Source organism: Podarcis tiliguerta (genome assembly GCF_965153285.1).
Source record: "Podarcis tiliguerta genome assembly, chromosome: 2".
Classification (NCBI taxonomy): Eukaryota; Metazoa; Chordata; class Lepidosauria; order Squamata; family Lacertidae; genus Podarcis; species Podarcis tiliguerta.
The window spans coordinates 107,795,552-107,816,970 of record NC_139535.1 but is presented as its reverse complement, the minus strand read 5'-3'; the positions used below and the strand labels follow the sequence as shown (position 1 = coordinate 107,816,970).

Sequence of the window (21,419 nt, the reverse complement as noted above, 5' to 3'; positions counted from 1 at the left end):
TAGGTCCAGTCGTGACCGACTCTGGGGTTGTGGCGCTCATCTCGCTTTATTGGCCGAGGGAGCCGGTGTACAGCTTCTGGGTCATGTGGCCAGCATGACTAAGGCGCTTCTGGCGAACCAGAGCAGCGTACGGAAACGCCGTTTACCTTCCCGCCAGAGCGGTACCTAGTTATCTACTTGCACTTTGTGCTTTCAAACTGCTAGATTGGCAAGAGCAGGAACCGAGCAACGGAAGCTCACCCCATCACGGGGATTCGAACCGCCAACCTTCTGATGGCAAGTCCTAGGCTCTGTGGTTTAACCCACAGCGCCACCCGCATCCCTATCAGATGTTTAGAGGGCCCATAATGCAATAATGTTCAATTCAAGGGCTCTGGGTCTATATATGGAGGATTCCCTTTTCCTCTTGCATCTGTTTGTTTTATTTTGCCATACTGTCACCATCTCTGCAACCTGATACGAGGTGACCTACTGAGCTTGCCCCAAATTTAGAGGCTAAGCGGATCACTGTGGGTTTTGTACGGCAGCCCTGCGTTTACCTGTACGCTAGCCGGAGAATGAAGAGCTCCAAAAAAGCAGATTCCAAAAGCAGGTCTTGATCCTCTTTCGGAAGCTCTAGGAAGCCCTGGATCTTCTCCGCCCATTTCCGGATGACGTCCATCGAGCCTGTCAACAGGTCGTAGAACTGCTGCACGTCGACACAGTCCTCCTTCTCAAACTGGTAGGAGACAGATTCCTGGAACTGGGGAGGGGAGGAAACAAGCAAAAAGGTTGAAGAGCAGGCACAACCCAGCTCATGGCCCTGATAACACACTCATTTTATTTTGGGAGGGGGTAGAGAGACAGGCAGGAGTGTAGACGCTATCACCAGCACAATGACATTCTCCTTGCTAGCGCTGATAGAGAGGAATCAAGGTTGATGAACTCAAGACTCTCATTTGAATGGCCAAATAATGCATCTCAAGCCAGAGATTACGAATAATGGCATAGGAGAGCTGAAAACAATGCCAATGTATTTCACATCTGGCAACCATTGCGCCCCTTGGGTTTCAGATAGCACATGGGTAGACGAATGCCCGCGACGGGGTCGGCTCCCGTTGCTCGGTCCCTGCTCCTGCCAACCTAGCAGTTTGAAAGCACATCAAAGTGCAAGTAGATAAATCGGTACCGCTCCGGCGGGAAGGTAAATGGCGTTTACGTGCGCTGCTCTGGTTCGCCAGAAGTGGCTTAGTCATGCTGGCCACATGACCCAGAATCTGTACGCCGGCTCCCTCAGCCAATAAAGCGAGATGAGCGCCGCAACCCCAGAGTCGGCCACGACTGGACCTAATGGTTAGGGGTCCCCTTACCCTTTCCCACATTCTATCTGAAACCAAAGGGATGCATTGTTTGCTAGGTGTGATTCCCCCCTCCCCCCCAGCTGTCCTACCCCAATATATTGTATTCTCTGCTCACGAGCCATTTCAAGCCATTTCTAGTGTCTTTTCAAGCCATTTCAAGTGTCACGAGCCATTTCAAGTGTCTAGGCTGCTGATTTGGGGCTGGAAGGTGTATCCAAAAACACCCCCCCCCACCCCTTCAGCTCAGGCATATTCTACTAACAGGATCTGCGGCATCTGTTGGGAAGGGCTTCGCCCTGCTAAATTGCCTAGCCCTTTGCTCCAAGTCATTCCATGGCATGTTAGACTACCTAGGCACTTAAAATGGCACCATTATTTCAGGGCATTTCAGCCTGCCACGGGACCATTTGGGGCATCCCACAAGGAACAAAGTACAAATGTGTTTAATTTATCTGCCTGGCACATTCTCCCCCCCGCCGCCCCCAGCCCAAGTCAGCCACGAGTGCCACAGATCAGTAAGTACCTTGGAATAATCAAGCTTTGTTGCGCTGGGTATGGAATCTATGTGCGCTCTCACAAGCGAGGAGATGAGGCTGACTGGAGAAGTGTCTTGAGTTTGCTTGGGTTTGGAGGGCAAACGACCACGCCGGCCTTTCAAGCTGTCCGTCCGCACCACTGAGGGAAGGAGGAAGTGAAAAAAGACACACATTCAGAGAGGTTGGGAGCAGAGACGTGCAGGAACTATCGACAGGACTAACTGTGAGGCTTAGGAAGGTTTTAATCGCAGAATGGAATTTGGATCCCGGCCAAAGTGGAGTAGGCATTGGTCTAATTGCCGTATGCTAGGTACGTTTCGCAAGATGGCGGGTTGGGGTATTCTGTAACAGTGGTACCTCTGGTTACGAACGTAATTCGTTCCAGAGGTCTGTTAATAACCTGAAACCATTCTTAACCTGAGGTACCACTTTAGCTAATGGGGCCTCCTACCGCCGCGTGATTTCTGTTCTCATCCTGAGGTAAAGTTCTTAACCCGAGGTACTACAGTGGTACCTCGGGTTACATACGCTTCAGGTTACACACTCTGCTAACCCAGAAATAGTACCCCGGGTTAATAACTTTGCTTTGGGATAAGAACAGAAATCAGGCTCCGGCGGCGTGGAGACAGCAGGAGGCCCCATTAGCTAAAGTGGTGCTTCAGGTTAAGAACAGTTTCAGGTTAAAAAACAGAGCTCCGGAACGAATTAAGTACTTAACCCAAGGTACCACTGTATTTCCAGGTTAGCGGAGTCTGTAACCCAAAGTGTTTGTAACCCGAGGTGCTTGTAACCTTAGGTACCACTGTATTTCACAACTGCACAACAGAAGTGCGGAATGCGATACTTATATTAAGTGGGTGACCTCTCTCGATGCTACTAAACTACAACTCCCATCACCTCTGACCACTGGCCAAGCTGGCTGGGGGCTGATGGGAGTTGGAGTCCCACAGCATCTGGAGGGCTGCAGGTTCCACATGCCTGTTTGAAATCTCAAGTGCTGGTCTTGGACAGTCAAAGGAAGCTTGCGAAAGAGTTGCTTCTCCTCCCCTCATGCTAAGTCATTTACATGTCCTCTCTCATTGGCTCTTTGCTCTGAACAATTCTGCTCCTGACCCCACACTTAAAAAGCCCCAAACCCCTTTATGTAGATCTCACTGGCCAGAGCGAGGCAATGACACCAGCAGACTGTTGTTAGCTAGTGCACCCTGCCAAAATGTGGCACAGATCACATCAGCGCAGAACCTAATCACCCCTTAATCCTTCTGACAATTCACGGCTGAAGAACAGATATTCCTGACTGCTTCAATGGACGTTGATGACTGTAAAATGAGATTTAAATCTGCCAGTGATTGCGAAGACCAGACGCATTAAGGTGCTTGCCTTGGGCAAATAACACAGGCCACAAGCCGATTAAACCCCTGATCTTATTAACACTTTAACCTGCACATCAAACTCAACGAACAGGGACGTCTCTTACCTTCTTTGACCATTCCTACGGCAAGGCACTTCTGGAAACGACAAAACTGGCACCGGTTTCTCCTCCTCTTGTCCACAGGGCAGTCTTTATTGGCTAAGCAGATGTATTTGGCGTTCTTCTGTACAGTGCGCTACGGGAGACAGAACGGCAGCGGGGACATTTAGGACTCATCACACACATGCGCAAAAACACATAGGGCATCTCCAAGCTCGGTGTCGAGAAAGACAAAAGGCCCGTTTATTTATTGCAGTGTTCCTACAACCCCGCCGTTTCCAGTTTCACAAGGGTACGACAGAAATCGTACGCACCTTCCGCTGTGCCTTCACATTTCCGCATGTGGGTACTGTTACCATAAGGCCACAGAAATGGGGTGATGAAAGATGGAAATGGCACTGAGAAGGCCTGACGTCAGAGAAACCGAAGCGTCTCTCTCTCTCTCTCTCTCTCTCTCCCCAAGATCTGCAATTGGCTCACCTCAACCACTAAAAATCTGAAAGGTCTTTGTTTGGTATGCATAAGATCTGGGTCTTTCTGCATTCATGCAACTGGAGAACAGTTTAATGCAATATGCATTAAAAAGGGGGCAGGTCTGAGCAGCCGCCTTTGAAGCTCTCAGCTGTGGGGCAAGTTAGAAAGTCACACACCCAAAATGTTTTGAAATTGTTCAAAATGCAAATCAAACAGCTCTGGGTAGAGACCTGAGCATTTTGAAGCAGCTGAATGTTGGGTCTGCTGCACGCCCAGCCAAAAATTGTATACCGTATTTTTCGCCCCATAGGACGCACTGGCCCATAGGATGCACCTTGTTTTTTGGGGGGGAAATAAAGAAAAAAAAATTTATTCCCCCCCCAGGTGCAGGGCGGGGGAAGCCCAAGCTTCCCCTGACCCCAGCCCCCAGAACAGGCTGCTATCCGCAAGCCGTGGGAGAGCTGCGGGACTTAGCAGAGCGCTGTGCGAAGCCCGAAGCTTGGGGCGTGCTGAGCTCAGCGCGCCCCAAGCTTCTCGGTGCCGGCAAGCTCTCCGCTAGCCGTGGGAGAGCTGCGTCTCCCACGGCTAGCGGATAGCTTCCTGAAGCCTGGAGGGCGAGAGGGGTTGGTGCGCACCGACCCCCCTCGCTCTCCAGGCTTCAGCGAAAGCCTGCATTCACCCCATAGGACGCACACACATTTCCCCTTCATTTTGGGAGGGGAAAAGTGTGTCCTATAGGGCGAAAAATACGGTAAATCTTGTAAGTAAACAAGCATCTACTATGACGCCACCTCCTCCTCCTGGCTACTTTACAGGAGTAAAGTACCTGAACTACAAGCAACGGGTCACATGGCTGCTTCAAAGCGACAGAGACAACGTGGATCCCCCCCGCCATTCAAGTTTGGCCAAGCAAATTAGCTCAGAAAGTTTCAGGATTCAAAATGTCCCCAGCCACCCACCAACAGCTTTGCAGATTCGGAGATCTGGCCGTTTGACAATTGGCATGAGGCCATGTCTACCCACAAACAAGTTGGTATCACAGCTATTCCGTCGCTTTGGGGGCAATGGGGAGGCAAGCTAAGAATCTCATAGGGAATTTCTTCTTCTCCGCTGCCCAGTAAGGACATTGTGATCAGCAAATGGAACCCGGTTAAGTTTTGCCACGGCCAGATGATTATTAGCTTGTGGTAACATGGAGACGGGCTTTATCCTTGTGGCACCAGCGTTGCGGAATGCCCTCCTTGCCGAGATACGAGAGACCCCATCAGTATTGGCGTTCCGACGGATCCTGCAGGCCCATTTGCTCAGGGACGCATTTCCCTGAACTTGACCTTATTGTTTCAGCTGTGTTTTGATTATCATGCTTTTTAACTGCCTTGATTTATTGTACATTTTAATGACAGATGCTGCAATGCTCTGTGTAATTTAATTATGCATAGATTTTGTAACGGATTCCATAGTTGTAAAATGACTCAGAAGCCATTTTGGCATATAAGAGTTAAACAAACAAACAAACAAAATGACTTTGCAGCATCTTCGCAAAGCTACGGGTCCTGTGGAAGGAGCCACGAGACTTCAAGTGGTGCTAAACAAAAACAGGTTTGTAGTACAGATATACCTGCTGCTTTTAAGTACCTAGACTTACAGGAGGGTGTTCAGACACTGCTTCTCTTGTAGAAAATGTCAGGATCCATAATAATTCATAATAATAATAATAATAAATTATTTATACCCCACCCATCTGGCCGGGGGTTCCCCAGCCACTCTGGGCGGCCTCCAACAAAATATTAAAATACAGTGGTCTGTTAAACATTAAAAGCTTCCCTAAACAGGGCTGCCTTCAGATGTCTTCTAAAAGTCTAGTAGTTGTTCTCTTTGACATCTGGTGGGAGGGTGCCACCACCGAGAAGGCCCTCTGCCTGGTTCCCTGTAACTTGGCTTCTCGCAGCGAGGGAACCACCAGAAAGCCCTCTTGGTTTGGTTTGCAAGATCTGCTTGTGTTCACTAACCCCCTTCCTACTCCTCTGTCGTTGAAGTTTTGTGTCCTGAAATTTATCATCTCCAAGCTTCTAAATGTATATGTTTATAATTTTCCAAAACTACAGTAGAAGTGGGAACGTTAGGAAATGGGAAGGAGGGTTGTGCTGTTAGTAGACCAGTCTTCTCCTGGCCACAGGCACTTACTCCAGAGTTAATGCAGTTGTTGCTTGGTCTATACCAGTGTTTCCCAACCTTGGGTCTCCAGCTCCTTTTGGACTACAGTTCCCATCATTCCTGACCACTGGTCTTGCTAGCTAGGGATGATGGGAGTTGTAGTGCAAAAACAGCTGGAGACCCAAGGTTGGGAAAGAGTGGTCTACCTTCCCGCCTGAGTGGTACCTATTTATCTACTTGCACTTTGACGTGCTTTCGAACTGCTAGGTTGGCAGGAGCAGGGACCGAGCCACGGGAGCTCATCCCGTCGCGGGGATTCGAACTGCCAACCTTCTGATCGGCAAGTCCTAGGCTCTGTGGTTTAACCCACAGTGCCACCCGCGTCCCAGGAGATCATACTGAGGGCTTAATACATAGAGACTGCTTGGCTACTTAAGCATCTCCCTGAACTTTCAGCTAAGAGCCAGGGCCTAGTCTAGGGACAAGTAGCATATGGCCCTCAAGATATTGTTGGACTACAACTCCCATCAACTCTTTGACCACTGAGCCAGGCTGGCTGGGGCCGATCGAAGTTGGAGTCCCACAACCTCTGGAGGGCCACAGGCCCCCTCTCACCCATACCTGCTCTGGTCTATTTACTTGTGTGTGCAGGCTGCTACTTACAGCAGAAAGGAATTCTGCACTCCAGGAAACAACCCCATTCCTAGCTGTTGTGGGTTTAGCTGTGGAAAGTTACTAGATGGAACAAATGTGAACTTTTCAGAGAGACGGAGGGCTCCCTAAAGGTCCCGTAGCCTGCAGAAAGCTCATCTCCAACCTTCCAAAAATGCTCTTGCCACCTACCCCTGTGAGGGGACAGAGAGCTCTCACAAAGACCTCCTTTATTTGGAGAGGCCAGGGAAAGGTCCGATGACTCATCCCTGTAGCAGTCAACAGCAGAGGCTTCCTCCCTCCCTCTCCTCCTCCTCCAAAAAGTCCCAGCATGCTTTGCACTGCCTCTAGAGACACATGGAGGACTGGAATGCCTTTCCTAGCAGCATCCAGCACACAGAAGCACACCCCATACATTTAAAGCATGTGACTCTCCCTTTTTTAAAAGAAAAAGTATCATGGGAACTATAGTTTACTCTTTCATAGAGCTATTCTAGGACCCTCGTACCTACGGGACCGCCTCTCCTGGTATGCCCCACAGAGAAACTTACAGTCTTCAAATAAAAACATCTTGAAGGTCCCAGGCCACAGAGAAGTTAGGCTGGCCTCAACTAGAGCCAGGGCTTTTTCGGCCGTGGCTCCGATCTGGTGGAACACTCTGTCACAAGAGACTAGGGCCCTGCGGGACTTGACATCTTTCCGCAGGGCCTGCAAGACAGAGCTGTTCCACCAGGCCTTTGGCCAGGGCACAGCCTGACTCCCTCCCTCGGCAATCTTCGCGGAGCTCTGGCCCAATGGTTGCCAGTGGCTTGAATTAATTAATTTTATAATGAATGATTTTAGAGTGTTGTTTGTGCTGTACTTTTGTACTGTTTTATTGTTGTTAGCCGCCCTGAGCCCGGCTTCAGCTGGGGAGGGTGGGATATAAATAAAATTTATTATTATTATTATTATTATTATTATTATTATTATTCCCAGCACCCATAGCAAGCTACAATTCCCAGAATCCTTTGGGGAGGGGGACTTCAGTGCATTAAACATAGATATAGCCTGAAAAACACCACCAGCAGAACATGAGAACTTTCTCAGTTTTGAGGGCGAGCCAGAAAGTTGTTGTTCTTACCTTGAAAAACCCCTTGCAGCCTTCGCAGGTCCGGACACCATAGTGTTGGCACGAGGCGTTGTCTCCGCAGACGGCACAGCGCCCCTCGTTGGACCCCGGGCTGCGCGCCTTGCTGGGCGAGAGCGAACTGTCCATTAAGCCGGAGCCGTCCAGGACCGGCGAGGCCTGGCTGAGCGGCAAAGGGGAAAAGCTGACCGACGAGGAAGGTTGTGGGAGAGAGAAGACGTCTCCGTCCACCAAGTGCTGGTGGGTGGGCGGCTGCATCTTCAGGGGGCTCTGCGGAGGGACCCCGGGGCTGTGAGCCGAGGGGCCGAAGGAGAAGTAGGAGGGCTGGGTGGAACTACTTTTGGGAGGCTCCGTTGCCGCCGCCGCCCAAGGCCTCATGCCCTCGTAGGCGTGGGTGGGGGAATAGGCCCCAAAGGAGTTCTCCCAAGATGGCCCCTGGGAAGTCTGGTAGCTTGGCGTGGAAGGGGAAGGGACGGAGCAGGGGCTGCCGTAATAGTCCGAGCCGCTGGAGGACATCGTCTCGTCCAGCTGGCTGCTGAAGGAGCCGGGGTAGCAGCCGTACACTTGGAAATCCTCCAGCTTGAAGGAGGCGGCCGTGGGGTTGGCGGCTGGGATCTGGTAGAGGAAAGCGTCGAATTCACCGGTGTAATTGTCCATGAAGGTGCTGAAGCTGGGCAGAGAGGTGGCGGCGGCAGTGATCTCTGTGTTAACCAGGTCCATGGTGGGTTTGCCAAGCTCGGGGGTCAAGAGGTCGGCTGGGTAGCGCTCACAGGGGCCTCCGCTCTGAAGCAAGGTCCCATATTGGGTTTGGATACAGGGCATCTCTAGGAGCAAAGGGGAGGGGAAAGGGAAAAGAGAAGAGAGTCGGCTGTCAGTTATGGGATAGTCGGTCATATAATATCCTCTGAGAGGGAGCAGCTGGCCCATTAGGGAAACGGGGGCACTGCCCCACCAATCTCAGTGTAACCTCAGCCAGCCCCTTGCCTTATGCACAGCCCAGGCGAGTGGTATTGCTTGTTGTCGTCTTCCTCTTTAATTTCAGCGTTGTCCCATTGTAGAGCTCTGTAGGATGGGGGCAACACTGGTTGGCTCTGCCTGTCATTAGCCCCGCCTGCACCTGCTGTTGACTCTCTAGCTCCACCTGCTTTTGGCCTCCCACCCAACCAGTCTCAAAGGGCGCCAGCCAACAGCTGGCAAGGTGGGTGTTCCTAGTCTTGAGACACGTCCAGTAGCTGGCTAGCAGGAGAGGTCAGTGGCTAAATGGCTGCTATGAAAGCGGAAGGGGAAAAGCGAGCACCGCCTAACAGATGTTGTTGCTGGCGAGTGCCCTTACAAACAGAGCTGGCCCAAGACGTTTGGGCTGCCTGAAGCAAGGGACAGATGCTACCCCTTGTCCCCAACAACAGGCATAGATGCTAACAGGACCAGTAGCTGAATCCTGCATCCTGACAATATAGGTGAAGCATCTGAGGGTAGCAGGAGGGTTGCTGGGGGGTGTCAGACAACACACAAGAGCCCGGTTCTCCAACACCTTGCTGCTGCCCCCAGCCATTGCCGACTTGTTATGCCCAATGGTAAGGCCTGTCCTGCTCACATGAGCGGTGTGCTCATCTCATCTTGGCCCCCATTCATGCAAACAGTTTCTTCAGTTTCCCATACATGTAGGCATGCCAGCCTTTTTCATTCATGCAAAGGAGTCCTCTGCTCAAAGGAGGCCTTTACACATCTGTGGGGCACCTTTTGTTCATGGGAGGAAGGAAATTTGTAGGAAATTTTATCCTGTATTTTCATCTTGCGAACCATTCTGGGATCTTCGGAGGAAGGGCGATATATAAATTTAATAAACAAATAAGCAGGAAACAGAGCCAAGCACAAACTCTGGGCATTCCTAGAGATATGCATCTCCTTGGGGTAATAACAGCACTTTGGGTTAGATGAAAACACCTCCATTTGCCTTTGTAAAATGCACGGCGCCAGCATTTTACTGGCTGCCACTGTCGACTAGAGGCAGATGCAACATGCAGCCAACTATCCAACTTAAAAGAGACTCCCAGGGATCGCTCTTTTGCAACATCTAGTCTCTGACACCCCTGGCTAACAGCAAGAACAAGGTCTGTAGATCTAGCTGGTTATGGGGCATTGTGCATGGCGATGGTCATTTCTGACGAAAAGGCACCATTATTTTTAAAGGATTTATTTCCTAGCCGTCTGATCCGATATCCAACAGGTGCATGACCACTGGGTGGAAAGACACAATAGGAAAGACCCTCCTGCTATCTGCATCATGACTGTTGTGCGTGGGCGATGTTTATTGTTCCTTGCCTAATAGGAGGCATGCAGCTGGGTGAGCTCATTTCCACTCTTATTCTTCCACCTCGCACAAATTTGCTGGGAACCTGCTGTGGGCACAAGCCTTAGGCAACAGTTTCCTTGGTAATGCGGAGAATGCAACCGACAGCACAACTGGGCAACCAACCAACACAAGATCCTTTTAACTTTGAAGCTGAGACGATGATCCTGGCTTGTGCCAACAGAGGATGAGCTTCAAAGGCAAGGAGGAAAACAAAAATCACATCGCCCCACCTCCAGCAAAGCCACCCCCAAACAGCCAGCTTATATAGGACCCATGAGGCATGCCTAGCAGCTTGCAGGAGAAAACACATGCCCCTTAAGGGAATGGGTATGCTTGTTCACACTATTTACTTCCTTGAGGAGGGCCATGTGGACTGCCTGAAGCTGGCTCACCAGTGCAGGCATTTGGATGGGGATCATAGAATTGTAGAGTAGGAAGGGACCCTGGGGTCATCTAGTCCAACCCCCTGCAATGCAGGAATCTCAACTAAATCATACATGACAGATGGCCATCTAACCTCTGCTTAAAAGCCTCCAAGGAAGGAGAACCCACAACCTCCTGAGGGAGAACGTTCCACAGATGGATGAGTGAGGAGACAGAGCGAGAGGGGATGAAATATAAATAAATAGGAGGAGGAGAAGAAGAAGAGTTTGGATTTGATATCCCGCTTTATCACTACCTGAAGGAGTCTCAAAGCGGCTAATATTCTCCTTTCCCTTCCTCCCCCACAACAAACACTCTGTGAGGTGAGTGGGGCTGAGAGACTTCAGAGAAGTGTGACTGGCCCAAGGTCACCCAGCAGCTGCATGTGGAGGAGCAGGGAAGCAAACCCGGTCCCCAGATTACGAGTCCACCACTCATAACCTCTACACCACACTGGCTCCCATTTGGGCGTCACTCCTGCTGGTTGAGGACAAAATGGAGATGCCAAAAGGCATTTGTGCAAGGAGCCATATTCTGGAAGTGAAGGGACAGCAAAGGAGCATGGGGAGAAGTTTTAAGAACTTTTTATTCCAAATGCAAAAGGTAGTTATTCAAATGGGTTTGAACTAGGGCTGGGGAAACTGGCCCTACAGATCTTGCTGGAGCACAATTCCCATAATCCAGGAATTACTGGGCCAGGGCTGGTGGGAGAGTCTAACAACACTGGGAGGGACACAGAGCCCACAGCTTTGGTTTTAAACAGGAAGACCACCAAGGTACTGAGACTGGGCTCAAGTCCTTGACTGATGTTGTTTCAAGATGCCGCAATGCTTGGGCCTTCCCAGGTCCACCTCCAGACCTTCAGCTTTTCCTTGTGTCCTCATCTTCCCTGATTCCGGATCTCTCAATATTCCCACAATACTATGTGGAACGTAACAACAGTGTGGACTTAAGTGTCCTTGGATATTAGGCCGTTTCCTTCCTATCAAGAAAAGAGCTGGGCTTGGAAACCATAATCCATAGTCAGACATCACTAACAGTAAGTAGCTCACATGCATTTTTCTTTTCGCTTCCTACCCCCTTAACGATGGACAGAACACCTACAAAACTGAGAAGAGAATGCTGTCGTTTTGCAAAACTTATTTCGTAAGATTTACGGCTGGCTGATTCTAGGAGGGGGAAAGCTTGAGAGACATTATTGCTCCATGCATCTCTCATGCACGTAATGAAGAGGAAGATTGTAAAAAAAGAAAGAAAAAAAAGGATTATCTGTTGAGTCACACCTCTGCCTGATCACTGTTCACATTGACCTTAAAAAAGTGCTTCTTCTGAAGGGCTGTCCTTATCTCTTGAGGCTGAAGCTGGGCAGCAATTTAAGCGCTGGCACAAACAAGATACAATAAATCAGGGTGGGGGAACCACCTTTACCTCCAAGAGGCACCCTCATGCTGAAAGTACGCTCTGTGGGGGTTGAACAGCAAATGTCCCCCCGCCCTGTGGAAGAGGAGACGTAACAGGAGTTTTTGACCCAGGCGAAAACCAAGACAGTAAGCAAGTTGCGGCAAGTTGATAATGTCATTCATATCACAGACCTTTAAAGGTTAGATTCTGTTTGGTGAAGGAGCTTCTGCTTTAATGGGCAGTAAAGGATCACGGAATGCAGAGATACGCAGAGTTCCAAGGACAAGGTTAAGGAGCTCCCCTTGGTGGGAAACAAACTCCTCTTTGGTTGCAGTGGCACTGGGACAACTGCGGCTACGGACCGGTCAGAACCACAATCCCTCTGTTAAGCTGCTGTTGGTTCAGCCGGCCTCTGGAAAAGAAGGTTCTCCCGCTGAACTGAACCAAGATGCCCTCCCTCCTTGCCCAGTTTAGAAAGAGTGCCAGGTAGCACACGCCACATCCCTGTGGCAGAGCAGAGAAGCATGTGGGCAGAGGAAGCCGATGGAACGGCAGGTGCTTCGGCTGTAGTGAGAACAAGTCACAAATAAGGGTCCGTTTCAGTTACCTGAATGGGCACCCAAATGTTGACCTTCGCAACACACTTCCTTCCAGGGCAGGAAGTGGCAGAAGAAGCCCCCAGGGTTTCTAACAAGTTTGTCACTCCAGTGGCATCTGCCAGGGAGTTGCCATCACCAGTGTTAGAAATTCAGATCTATAAACTAGGCTCTCTTAATCCAAGATTACAGCCACCAAAGCAGAATGTCTAGTTGCCATTTTGGGGCAAGACAGCTCTAAAGTCTTATTTTTCAAACGATGGACTGACCATGATGGGTTGTCAGCTAAACATCTGGCTAGATCAGAAGACAACCTTGAGATAGCTGAAGAACTTTTGAGAACGTAAAGAAGGAAAGTCACTTGATCCAGGGACAGCCCACATATATATTGGCCTATTCCGACCTCTTTTTCTGAATGGTGACACAGACCGTTCATAATATAAGAATATTCTCCGTAACTGTGAGCAAGGCAGTGGGGTGGGGTAACTGAAGACAAGCCACAGCGTTTACCTACAACATTGTTCACTACTCCAGCTCAGGCTGCATAGAAAAAGCATTTCGGCTCCTGAAATTCATTCCGATTGTGCAGATAAAATATAACTGGTAGAAATCTACAGGATGTGGTATTAGTGTGTAAAAACAGTCAAGATCCAGTGATCCCCAGGCACGAACCTCCAGATGATGGAAATGTCAGGCGCCTTCCTGGCACCCAGGCATCTTCAATTGGTTGCAAGTGGCCGTTAGCCGGGTGCAAAATGCGCCTGGCTAATTTCGAACACTGATCAGGGCCAAAGGTTCCATTTGCCCAACGAGTGGGTGGGCTAGCCCCAATCGATTGCTTTCTAAAGAAGAACCTTCTCTGCTTGATACCAGTGTGCCGCCACACTCCCAGCTTCCTTGCTGCCACACAGGCTCGTTATTCTGCTGCCCTAAAAATAGAACCCTGGTACTTAATTGTTAAAGCTTGTTAGGATTTACAGTGCTCTAACACAGCAACAGATGCTACCCTGGGCTCTTCCTTGTGACATAGTATTTATTAGCTCTCTTCCCCCACAGAGGAAGGCCTGACGTCTGCAAATCTCCCTTGGTAGTACAAATCGAGATAGTTCCATTACACTCGCTGGAGATCAAATCTCAGGGATTGCGGCTGGGATGGCAGAGCACAAGATGACAGCCAATACCATTGGGGCTTCTCAAACAAGGGGGCCTCTTAGCAAAAGGAGGAACAGGGAAAGAAGGCTGCAAGGTGAGAGCATCAGTCGAATGGTGTGACAGATACTGCTAACTTTCTATTGATATTTCTGTCTACAGACTGAAGGAGTCCCATGGAGGAGGGATAGGCAATGTGGTCCCCTCCTAATGTTGCTGGACTCCAATTCCCATCATGCCTGGCCCTTGCCTATGCTGGCTGCTGGCTGGGGCTGATGTTGCTGGCATCTAACATCACCAAGAAGTTAGTACACCTTGGCTACCCCAGGTCCAGAGGTTGATCTACTCAGGTGAGACAAGCAGCCGTCACAGGTCCAGGAAAAGGGAACGCATCATTGACAATGCTCTGAAAACACACTAAATTTGGACAATTCAGGGGTCAGGAAATACTCCCTGCAACTCCTGCCCCGCCCCATAGACTCTAAAGGAATCTCACAGCTCTACACTTGCCTTCTGTAGAGATTCCATACATTTGCTTACTATCTTCTCTGTATGAAGAGCTTTCGAAAGGTAGCACAGGAGATTTTCTGGATGCAAACAGGGCTGCTAGCTTGTGCAATGGGTTTTGTCCCCTTTACTCGCTCTAGCAGCCCTTCCAACCAGCCACCATAGCCGTACCTTCCAGCAGTGTTGATGTATAAATACTGAGCAGGTGAGCATGCTAGGCATAAAAGCAGGGCAGCAAGGGCTTTCCTGGCCAGGTGGCATGCAAAACATGCCGGCAATACCACACCCACAGTTCATCCCCTTTATGACTGTTACCAGCATGACACGGGGTAGATAGTCACGGGTTTTAACAACGAAGACTATTCCCACAACCTTGTTTATGTCAGGGCAGATTGCTATCCTGCTGCCAAAACGTAGGGCTGTATTCCACTAAGTTGCACTCAGAGCAGACCTATTTAAATGAATGTGCATGGCTGCATTAGGTTCAATAATTTCTAGGGTTCTACTTTTATGTTTCTACGGAGCGGTTTGGATACACCAGCAGAGGTTCTGCAACTGTTTCCCAGAGTAGGATTTCACCTTGCTCTTTGGGATGCTGCAGAAAGACACCTTTTGTGTTCATGCAAACTCTGGACCAAAACTCTTCCCCCAAAGCCTCAGGGACCGGCCAACTGAACTACAGTGGTACCTCTGGTTACGTACATAATTCGTTCTGCAGGTCCGTTCTTAACATGAAACTGTTCTTAACCTGAAGACCACTTTAGCTAATGGGGCCTCCTGCTGCCGCTGTGCCACCAGAGCACGATTTCTGTTCTCATCCTGAAGCAAAGTTCTTAACCCGAGGTACTATTTCCTGGTTAGGGGAGTCAGTAACCTGAAGCGTATGTAACCCGAGGTACCACTGTATGGGAAAACCGGGCATTTGTGTGTTGCACTAAGGGACTCATAGCATCTAATGGGGGCTTGTAAGTTGCACATTTGCCTCCAAGAGAGGCTCCAAATGCCAGGAGCTTGCTTTGCCTGTGTGCAACGGCACCCTGTATACTGCTTCTCGCACACAGCCCTCCCCAGCCGCCCAAGAACAGTTAATGGGTGCAGTCTTTCCATAACAACGCATTCACCTGGCCAGCTCAGCCAGCCCTTTCCAGAGCCTTGTTGTTTTCCCAAACACAAATGGCTTCCGTGGCACATCACAAACAAACAACGGAGGCACGGCTACCTCTTGTACATTCATGGGCTTGTTTGCTTCTTTAAAAAAAATTGCAGACGGACATATCTTGGTACAAGTTGGCTTCTCTTGCATTTCACAGCTTGGGCATTCAGGTGCCGTGCCTCAACATTCCTTGTTTCAGAGAAAGACAGACACCAGGAAGCAGTGGCGTAGCCTGGGTTGTCAGCACCCGGGGCAAGGCAAGTAATTTGCGCCCCCTAACCCGGGGCAAGGCAAGTAATTTGCGCCCCCCCCGCTGCACTGTCCCTCCCCCAGATAGTCCCTCGCTCTCTCTCCGCACTGCACCGCACGCCTGGCACCCTCCCCTCCACAGTGGGCGGCGACCCGGCGGCTCGGATCGGATTCGCACAGCCAGCACTGCAGTGAGAGAGAGTGAGTAAGCCAGGTAGGGGCAGAGAGCTGCGAGTGCGAGCGCGCTCCCCCAAATGTTGCGCCTGGTGCGGCCGGCCCTCCTGCACCCCCCACGCTACACCACTGCCAGGAAGCATAAACTACCTTGAAGCACATCTGGATAAATCTCATTAGTTTGGAGTTATTCCAGAGTTAGCCTGAGGATTAATGTGTGTGTGTGTGTGTGTGTGTACACAAATCTACATTGGTGTAGTTGTTCTGGGTTAGACAGATCATCGCTCAAGCCCAGCAAACTTTCCCCAACAGTGGTCAGAAAATCTGAATGCTCACAGCATTGGCTATGCTGGCTAGTGTATGGAGGGGGCGAAGGATTTCATACCCCTAGTTTAGAGAAATCAACTGGGCACTAACAATATGACCTACTAGCTCTTTGCTTAAAATACTCCCTGCGTTTACAGACCAGACTGCTCAAGAGCACCCCCTGCCGGAAAGCCGAAACAGTAAGAATAGATCGCTGTCTCTGCACATGATTATGTTGGTGCAAATTAACCATGGAAGGGTTCCTAACTTCAGAACTGAAAACAGTAGCTGCTGATGCTCATGCATGTTTTAAAGCTAAGGGGGCTTGGAACAACAAGTGCAATTTTACTGTTGGTTTGGAACATATGGGTGAGGTTATCATCCCACTCTATGGAAGAAACCCCCACTGTTTATTGGCTAAGACGTTCCAGCGATAACTGCTGGAAATAATTGCTTGTGCTCAAGCCCACCTGAAGGAGGTGGGTCTAGGTTGATTCCAACCCAGATGTACAACTATCTAGTGGTATTATAGATGGTGGCCACACACTCCCCTCCCCATGCCTTTAACAGCTATGCAGAAGGCAGAAATCAAACAGGTGAAGCTTCATACAGTTACATGGATGGCACGATGAGGAAAGCTACGCCTGAAAGACTTCTGAAGAAGTCGACATGGCAATCAACTCTGTACTCCATGCTGTCAACAAGACACAAAAACAAGCTTCCAATAATTAGAAACCAGGCACAAAGCTATTGAGCTGTCAACATCAGATTTCAAGAAGCCCAGATCACCCACCTGGGATTTTTCCTAGTTCTGATTGTCAGGCAATTTGCCCCTTGCTTTAGCCTGCCAACAGCAGTTTCTCCTAATGGAGGGTATTTGGATGAGATGTAATGAAAGTAGCAGGTCCCTTTTGTAATTGGGGCTACACGCATCTTTACCACTGAATCCAAAGGGACTTCTTTTTTCTTTTTTTAGTAAACCACATTCTTTGTTATTTTAATTCCAGTAAAACAAAATAGACCAAGTAGACATCTTCGGGATGCCAACCTCGTTATTGAACACCACTTCCACAGGAACAGCTCATATTAAACTATGATGAAATCCCCCCATTTTATAATCGCAGCTGATAGACTCAACTGATTCACGCACCTAGGTTTTCCACCTTACGTGCAGAAAGTTGATGTGGCCCGGAAAAGAAGGTGCCCGTGATGAATTTGGAACTGTGACAAAAAACGAAACCCGCTGTGATCTGGCTCCTCAGCCTTTGAAGTCTAGCGCACCAACTTAGAAACAGGAGGAGACCCTGGTAGCTGTGAAAAAAACGGTGCCAGGTGCTTGAATTTGATGCTGCACCTGTTGCTCAGAACATGCCAGGAACTGCAAGCCCCTGAGAAGCCACATGAAAGAGGCCATGGCGGAGGAGCCCTCTCTGATTTACGCTCCACACCACCTGTGCTGACAGCAAGCTGCTTTGCAAATCAAAACTTACTATTATTATTATTATTATTGAAAGAAGAGCATCTCTTTTTGAGAAGGAGGGGGAAGAAATTAGACGGATAAGAGGGTGCTTCAAAATCTTCCCTCTGCACAATTTGCATGCAAACAGGTCCCCCCCACTCCACCCTTTTCCATCTTGAAGAGGGATTTCTGCGTTCAGGAAACAAGGAGAGGACCAGCAATTGGCTTTACAAAAAAATTCTCCAACCCGATTAGGATCAAATGTCCCCGGGGACACTCTGCAAAGGCTTTACCTCACGCAGACAAGAATCTGGCACAAAGAGCTCTTCCCCGGTGGCCTCAGAATAAGGAAATAAACTTGAAGTCATGGAGAAACCTGTACACGGGGGGGGGGGGGGCAGGGCACATTCAGCCTGATAAAGGAAACTTCTGCCTCACTGGAGAGCTGCAGGTGTCTAACAAATCAGTGGCAACCTCAACAAAGATGGAACTCATTATTTATTTCCCCCTCTCCAAAATACGGAGTATTACAAAAGCCAAGCCATGTTATCAGCCTTGCAAGAGAACAGTCTTCATTATTCAGAGCCCACTGAGGCTGGCTGCACATTGTATTTTTGGCTATCAAACGTCCACCAGGTTGCCTTCCAGTAATGCAAACTCGCTTTCCTTCCAAATCAGACACCATTAAACTTTTGCCCCAGAAGATCCTCCCCCCCCCCCGTCAGATTACACGGCTGTCACAATCGAGGTTTAAATATACATATATAAAGCAAAACCCACCGCTTAAAACTCACCAGCACACACCTGCCAAAACTCCCTCAAGCTCAGGTTACTGCAACTTCATCCTTTAAAATGCAAATGTGGGCTCCCTGAACACTTGAAACAAGTGCATCATTATAGTTTCCTTAGCCCAAACCCAGTCCACCCCCCCCAACCCTGCAAATCCAATCCCCTTGCACTTTTCCAGTACAAAAAAGCCAACATCTCCTTCAATACATACCAGGGGGGGGGGGACGGGCGGGGGCGGGGACACGCCCCAATACATCATTTCACACCTTCCTCACTGGATCATATATATTTTTGCAGTTTGATTGAAATTCAGAAACAATTCTCCTGCGTTTGTTTCATTTCAATATTTGCTTGCATCACTTTTATCCCACTCAGTTAACAATGTCCTCTGAGACAATTATACTTAGGAGCCATATGCGGGACAGCTTTCAGAAGCTGCCAACGTAACGTCAGGTTTAATGTTTGCACTATGAAAATGAGCAGCCCTGCAGATCCTGGTAACGCACTGACTCCACCTTAGAGCAACTTTTCGAAGGCTGCAAGCCTAGACACACCTACTTAGGAGCCAATCACTGAGAAACTCCGTGGGGCTTAAATCTAAGGACCGAGTTCTGTTCACCCGCTAAGATGCACCAAGATAAACGAGTTAGATCTGCAAGGGTCCGCTGCACCTCAAGTCCTGGATTTAGAATGCATACATTAAGCAGTGTCTATACCTAGCCTTCCCATTTTGCAGAAAAAAACTTTCCGGAGTAGAAGCTTCCCCAGCCCAAAAGATATAACCGCCCCCGCCCCGATCTCCTGCACAGCCAACTTTTCACCGTGCAAGAGCACCCCGGGCACAAAGCAACGCGCTACAATCCGTGTACTACAAAGTTCTTTTTTCCGCCTTCCAAAACAAAACGCATCCCGCATCTCTCCGCACCCCTCCCCATGCAACCCCCCCCTACATCTGCCAAAAAGTCGACCCTCGGGCGCGCATCTTAAGCACTTTCCGGGAGAGAGAGAAAAAAAGCAGAGATTTAAGAAAATCCACGTACCCAAGTCAGCTCAGAGATCGTTTTGCTGCAGTTCCTTCCACTTTTGGGTTCTCTTTTCGAAATGGGTTCTTTTTGGTGGTGGGGGAGCCTTCCCCTCCCTCCAAAAATAAATAAATAAAAAAGTCAAGCTTGCATCGAGGGCTTGGCGGCAGCGATTGCCTTCCTCCTGGTCCGCGGCAGCCGAGAGATGCGCGCGAGAGAGAGATCTGCACGCCGTCTAGACGCCGAGTAAGCCACTGGGGCTCACCAGCCCGTGGCCAGGAGATTCTCTTAAGCTCTCTGTGACGCACAGGCGGAGGGGTGGGCAGGGAAGGAGGGGGGATCCTCTGACGCACGCGCCGGGCTGCAGGCTTCACCATACAAGGCAAAAAGGGGCGGAATGTTCCGGCGCCCGCGGAGCGAGGGGAGGGGTTGGAATGTCTGCGCGGGTGACGCACGCGGGGTTCCATTGACGCACGCCTTGGAATTGTTTGATCTAAAAATAGAACGAGCTGCCCCCGGCTAAAAATAGAGCCCTTTCCCTAAGCCGGGGAGACGAGAGAAAGTGTCATAGGAAAAACCAAAAGGGGGAACGGGAGGATCCAGGGAACGGAAATGAAGGGGCGACGGCAAAAGAATAATAATAAAAAAAGACCGGGCGATGCAAGAGGCGAGCGCTGTCTTGCAAGGCGAGCTCCTAGCAGCGCTCGGATCCGCGGCTTAGGCAGCTCTCGCAGCGCTGCAGACACGCCGGCAACCCCCCCAGCCGGGCGGTGGTTGCACCCCTCCCTCCTTCCGTCCCTCCCTGCCAGCCACGAGGTTCTCAGGACAACCCCAAACTCCTCTCGCGTCTGTGCTTCCAGGGCCCTCCCCTCCCATAGTCGCCCGAAGCAGCGGCTCCTCCCCTTTCCTGGGAGCAGGGGCCGGCGGAACGCCCCGAGACTTCATTTAGAAGATGCCCACCGAGAGGAAGAGGAACGATGAGAAGCGGCATGGGGGGGGCGGGCGATGCTCTCTGCCCTGATCGTTGCAAAAGCCACGACACCACCACCATGAATACAAAGAGCTGCCGCTCCCTCTCAGGAGTATTTGGGGATAATGCGAGCGGAATTTGGTTTGCAACATTTTTAGCGTTGCTTTGTTTGCAAGCCTCGTCCCCTCCGTTTTCAATAACAGCGCACGGTGAATTTAGACGAGAGGAACCCCCCCCACACACACACCTCCACCTTCTTGGCCTGGAGATGGGAAAACATGATTTCTGCATCCCCCGCTGCTGTGAAAGGCATAGGGACAAGACCCACTACAGAGAAATAAACAAAAGTTGCAATCCGATGGTGAGAGTCAATTTCAGCGAGGGCATGACTTTCGCTTTTCTAACCCCATTTAACCAAGGCTGGGATGTTTTCCAGGTTTTTGCCTTCTTGCAATGCAATTAATTGGCCCCTGCGGCGTGGTTTTAAAAGGCACATGACTGAGCTGAAGCTAAGCAGGTCTGGCTACTGTATTGATGAGAGATGGCCTGGGAACCTAAGGCCTTAAGTCCCTATCTTTGGGCGGGGTGGGGGTTAGCTTGGTTATAAAATTAAACAATTGCATAAGTAGAATTTTTAAAATATTTAAAATATATTTCCCCCCATGCTTTGAAAATGCACTACCACTAAGCTTACAACCCGATTGAAGAAATGTTAAAAATCAAGAGTTTCAATTCATTTAACCAAGAATAATATATCTGTAAATTAAACAACTTTTCTAAAAAAATATTATGCACCCAAATCAACTATGTACTGTGTTTTCAGATGATGCACACATCCTTTGTAGTCAGTGGCGTAGCGTGGGGGGTGCAGGGGGGCCGGCCGCACCGGGCGCAACATCGGGGGGGGGGGGCGCGCTCGCACTCGCAGCTCTCTGCCCCTACTAAAATCCATGGGTTAGGGGGCGCAAATTACTTGCCTTGCCCCGGGTGCTGGCAACCCACGCTATGCCACTGTTTGTAGTACATGTCCTTACTTCTCTCCCATACAACCCAACTAGGGGCAGGATACTTGTTAATTATTCACAAATGTTCAATACTACTGGCAGCACTAAA

The 21,419-nt window shown here is 49.8% G+C and overlaps 1 protein-coding gene and 1 long non-coding RNA gene across 4 annotated transcripts in view; one reads left to right on the top strand and one right to left on the bottom strand.

The window, feature by feature from the left end:
- Positions 1-21,419, bottom strand: part of NR4A1 (nuclear receptor subfamily 4 group A member 1) — a 41,466-nt gene that overhangs the window by 3,605 nt on the left and 16,442 nt on the right. For 2 of the 3 annotated variants that reach the window (XM_083427575.1, XM_083427576.1), the window contains exons 2-5: positions 7,750-8,579; positions 3,354-3,483; positions 1,864-2,015; positions 540-742 (exon numbers count right to left, since the gene is read on the bottom strand). In XM_083427575.1, the coding sequence (XP_083283701.1) occupies positions 540-742; positions 1,864-2,015; positions 3,354-3,483; positions 7,750-8,579 (1,315 nt within the window). Of the gene's footprint in view, positions 1-539; positions 743-1,863; positions 2,016-3,353; positions 3,484-7,749; positions 8,580-19,354; positions 19,606-21,419 lie in introns of those variants that run through there. The other variant, XM_083427577.1, reaches the window with a different exon arrangement.
- Positions 10,996-19,461, top strand: LOC310671769. Its single transcript, XR_014508169.1, has 2 exons — positions 10,996-15,559; positions 15,901-19,461. It is a non-coding gene; the product is annotated as an uncharacterized lncRNA (long non-coding RNA).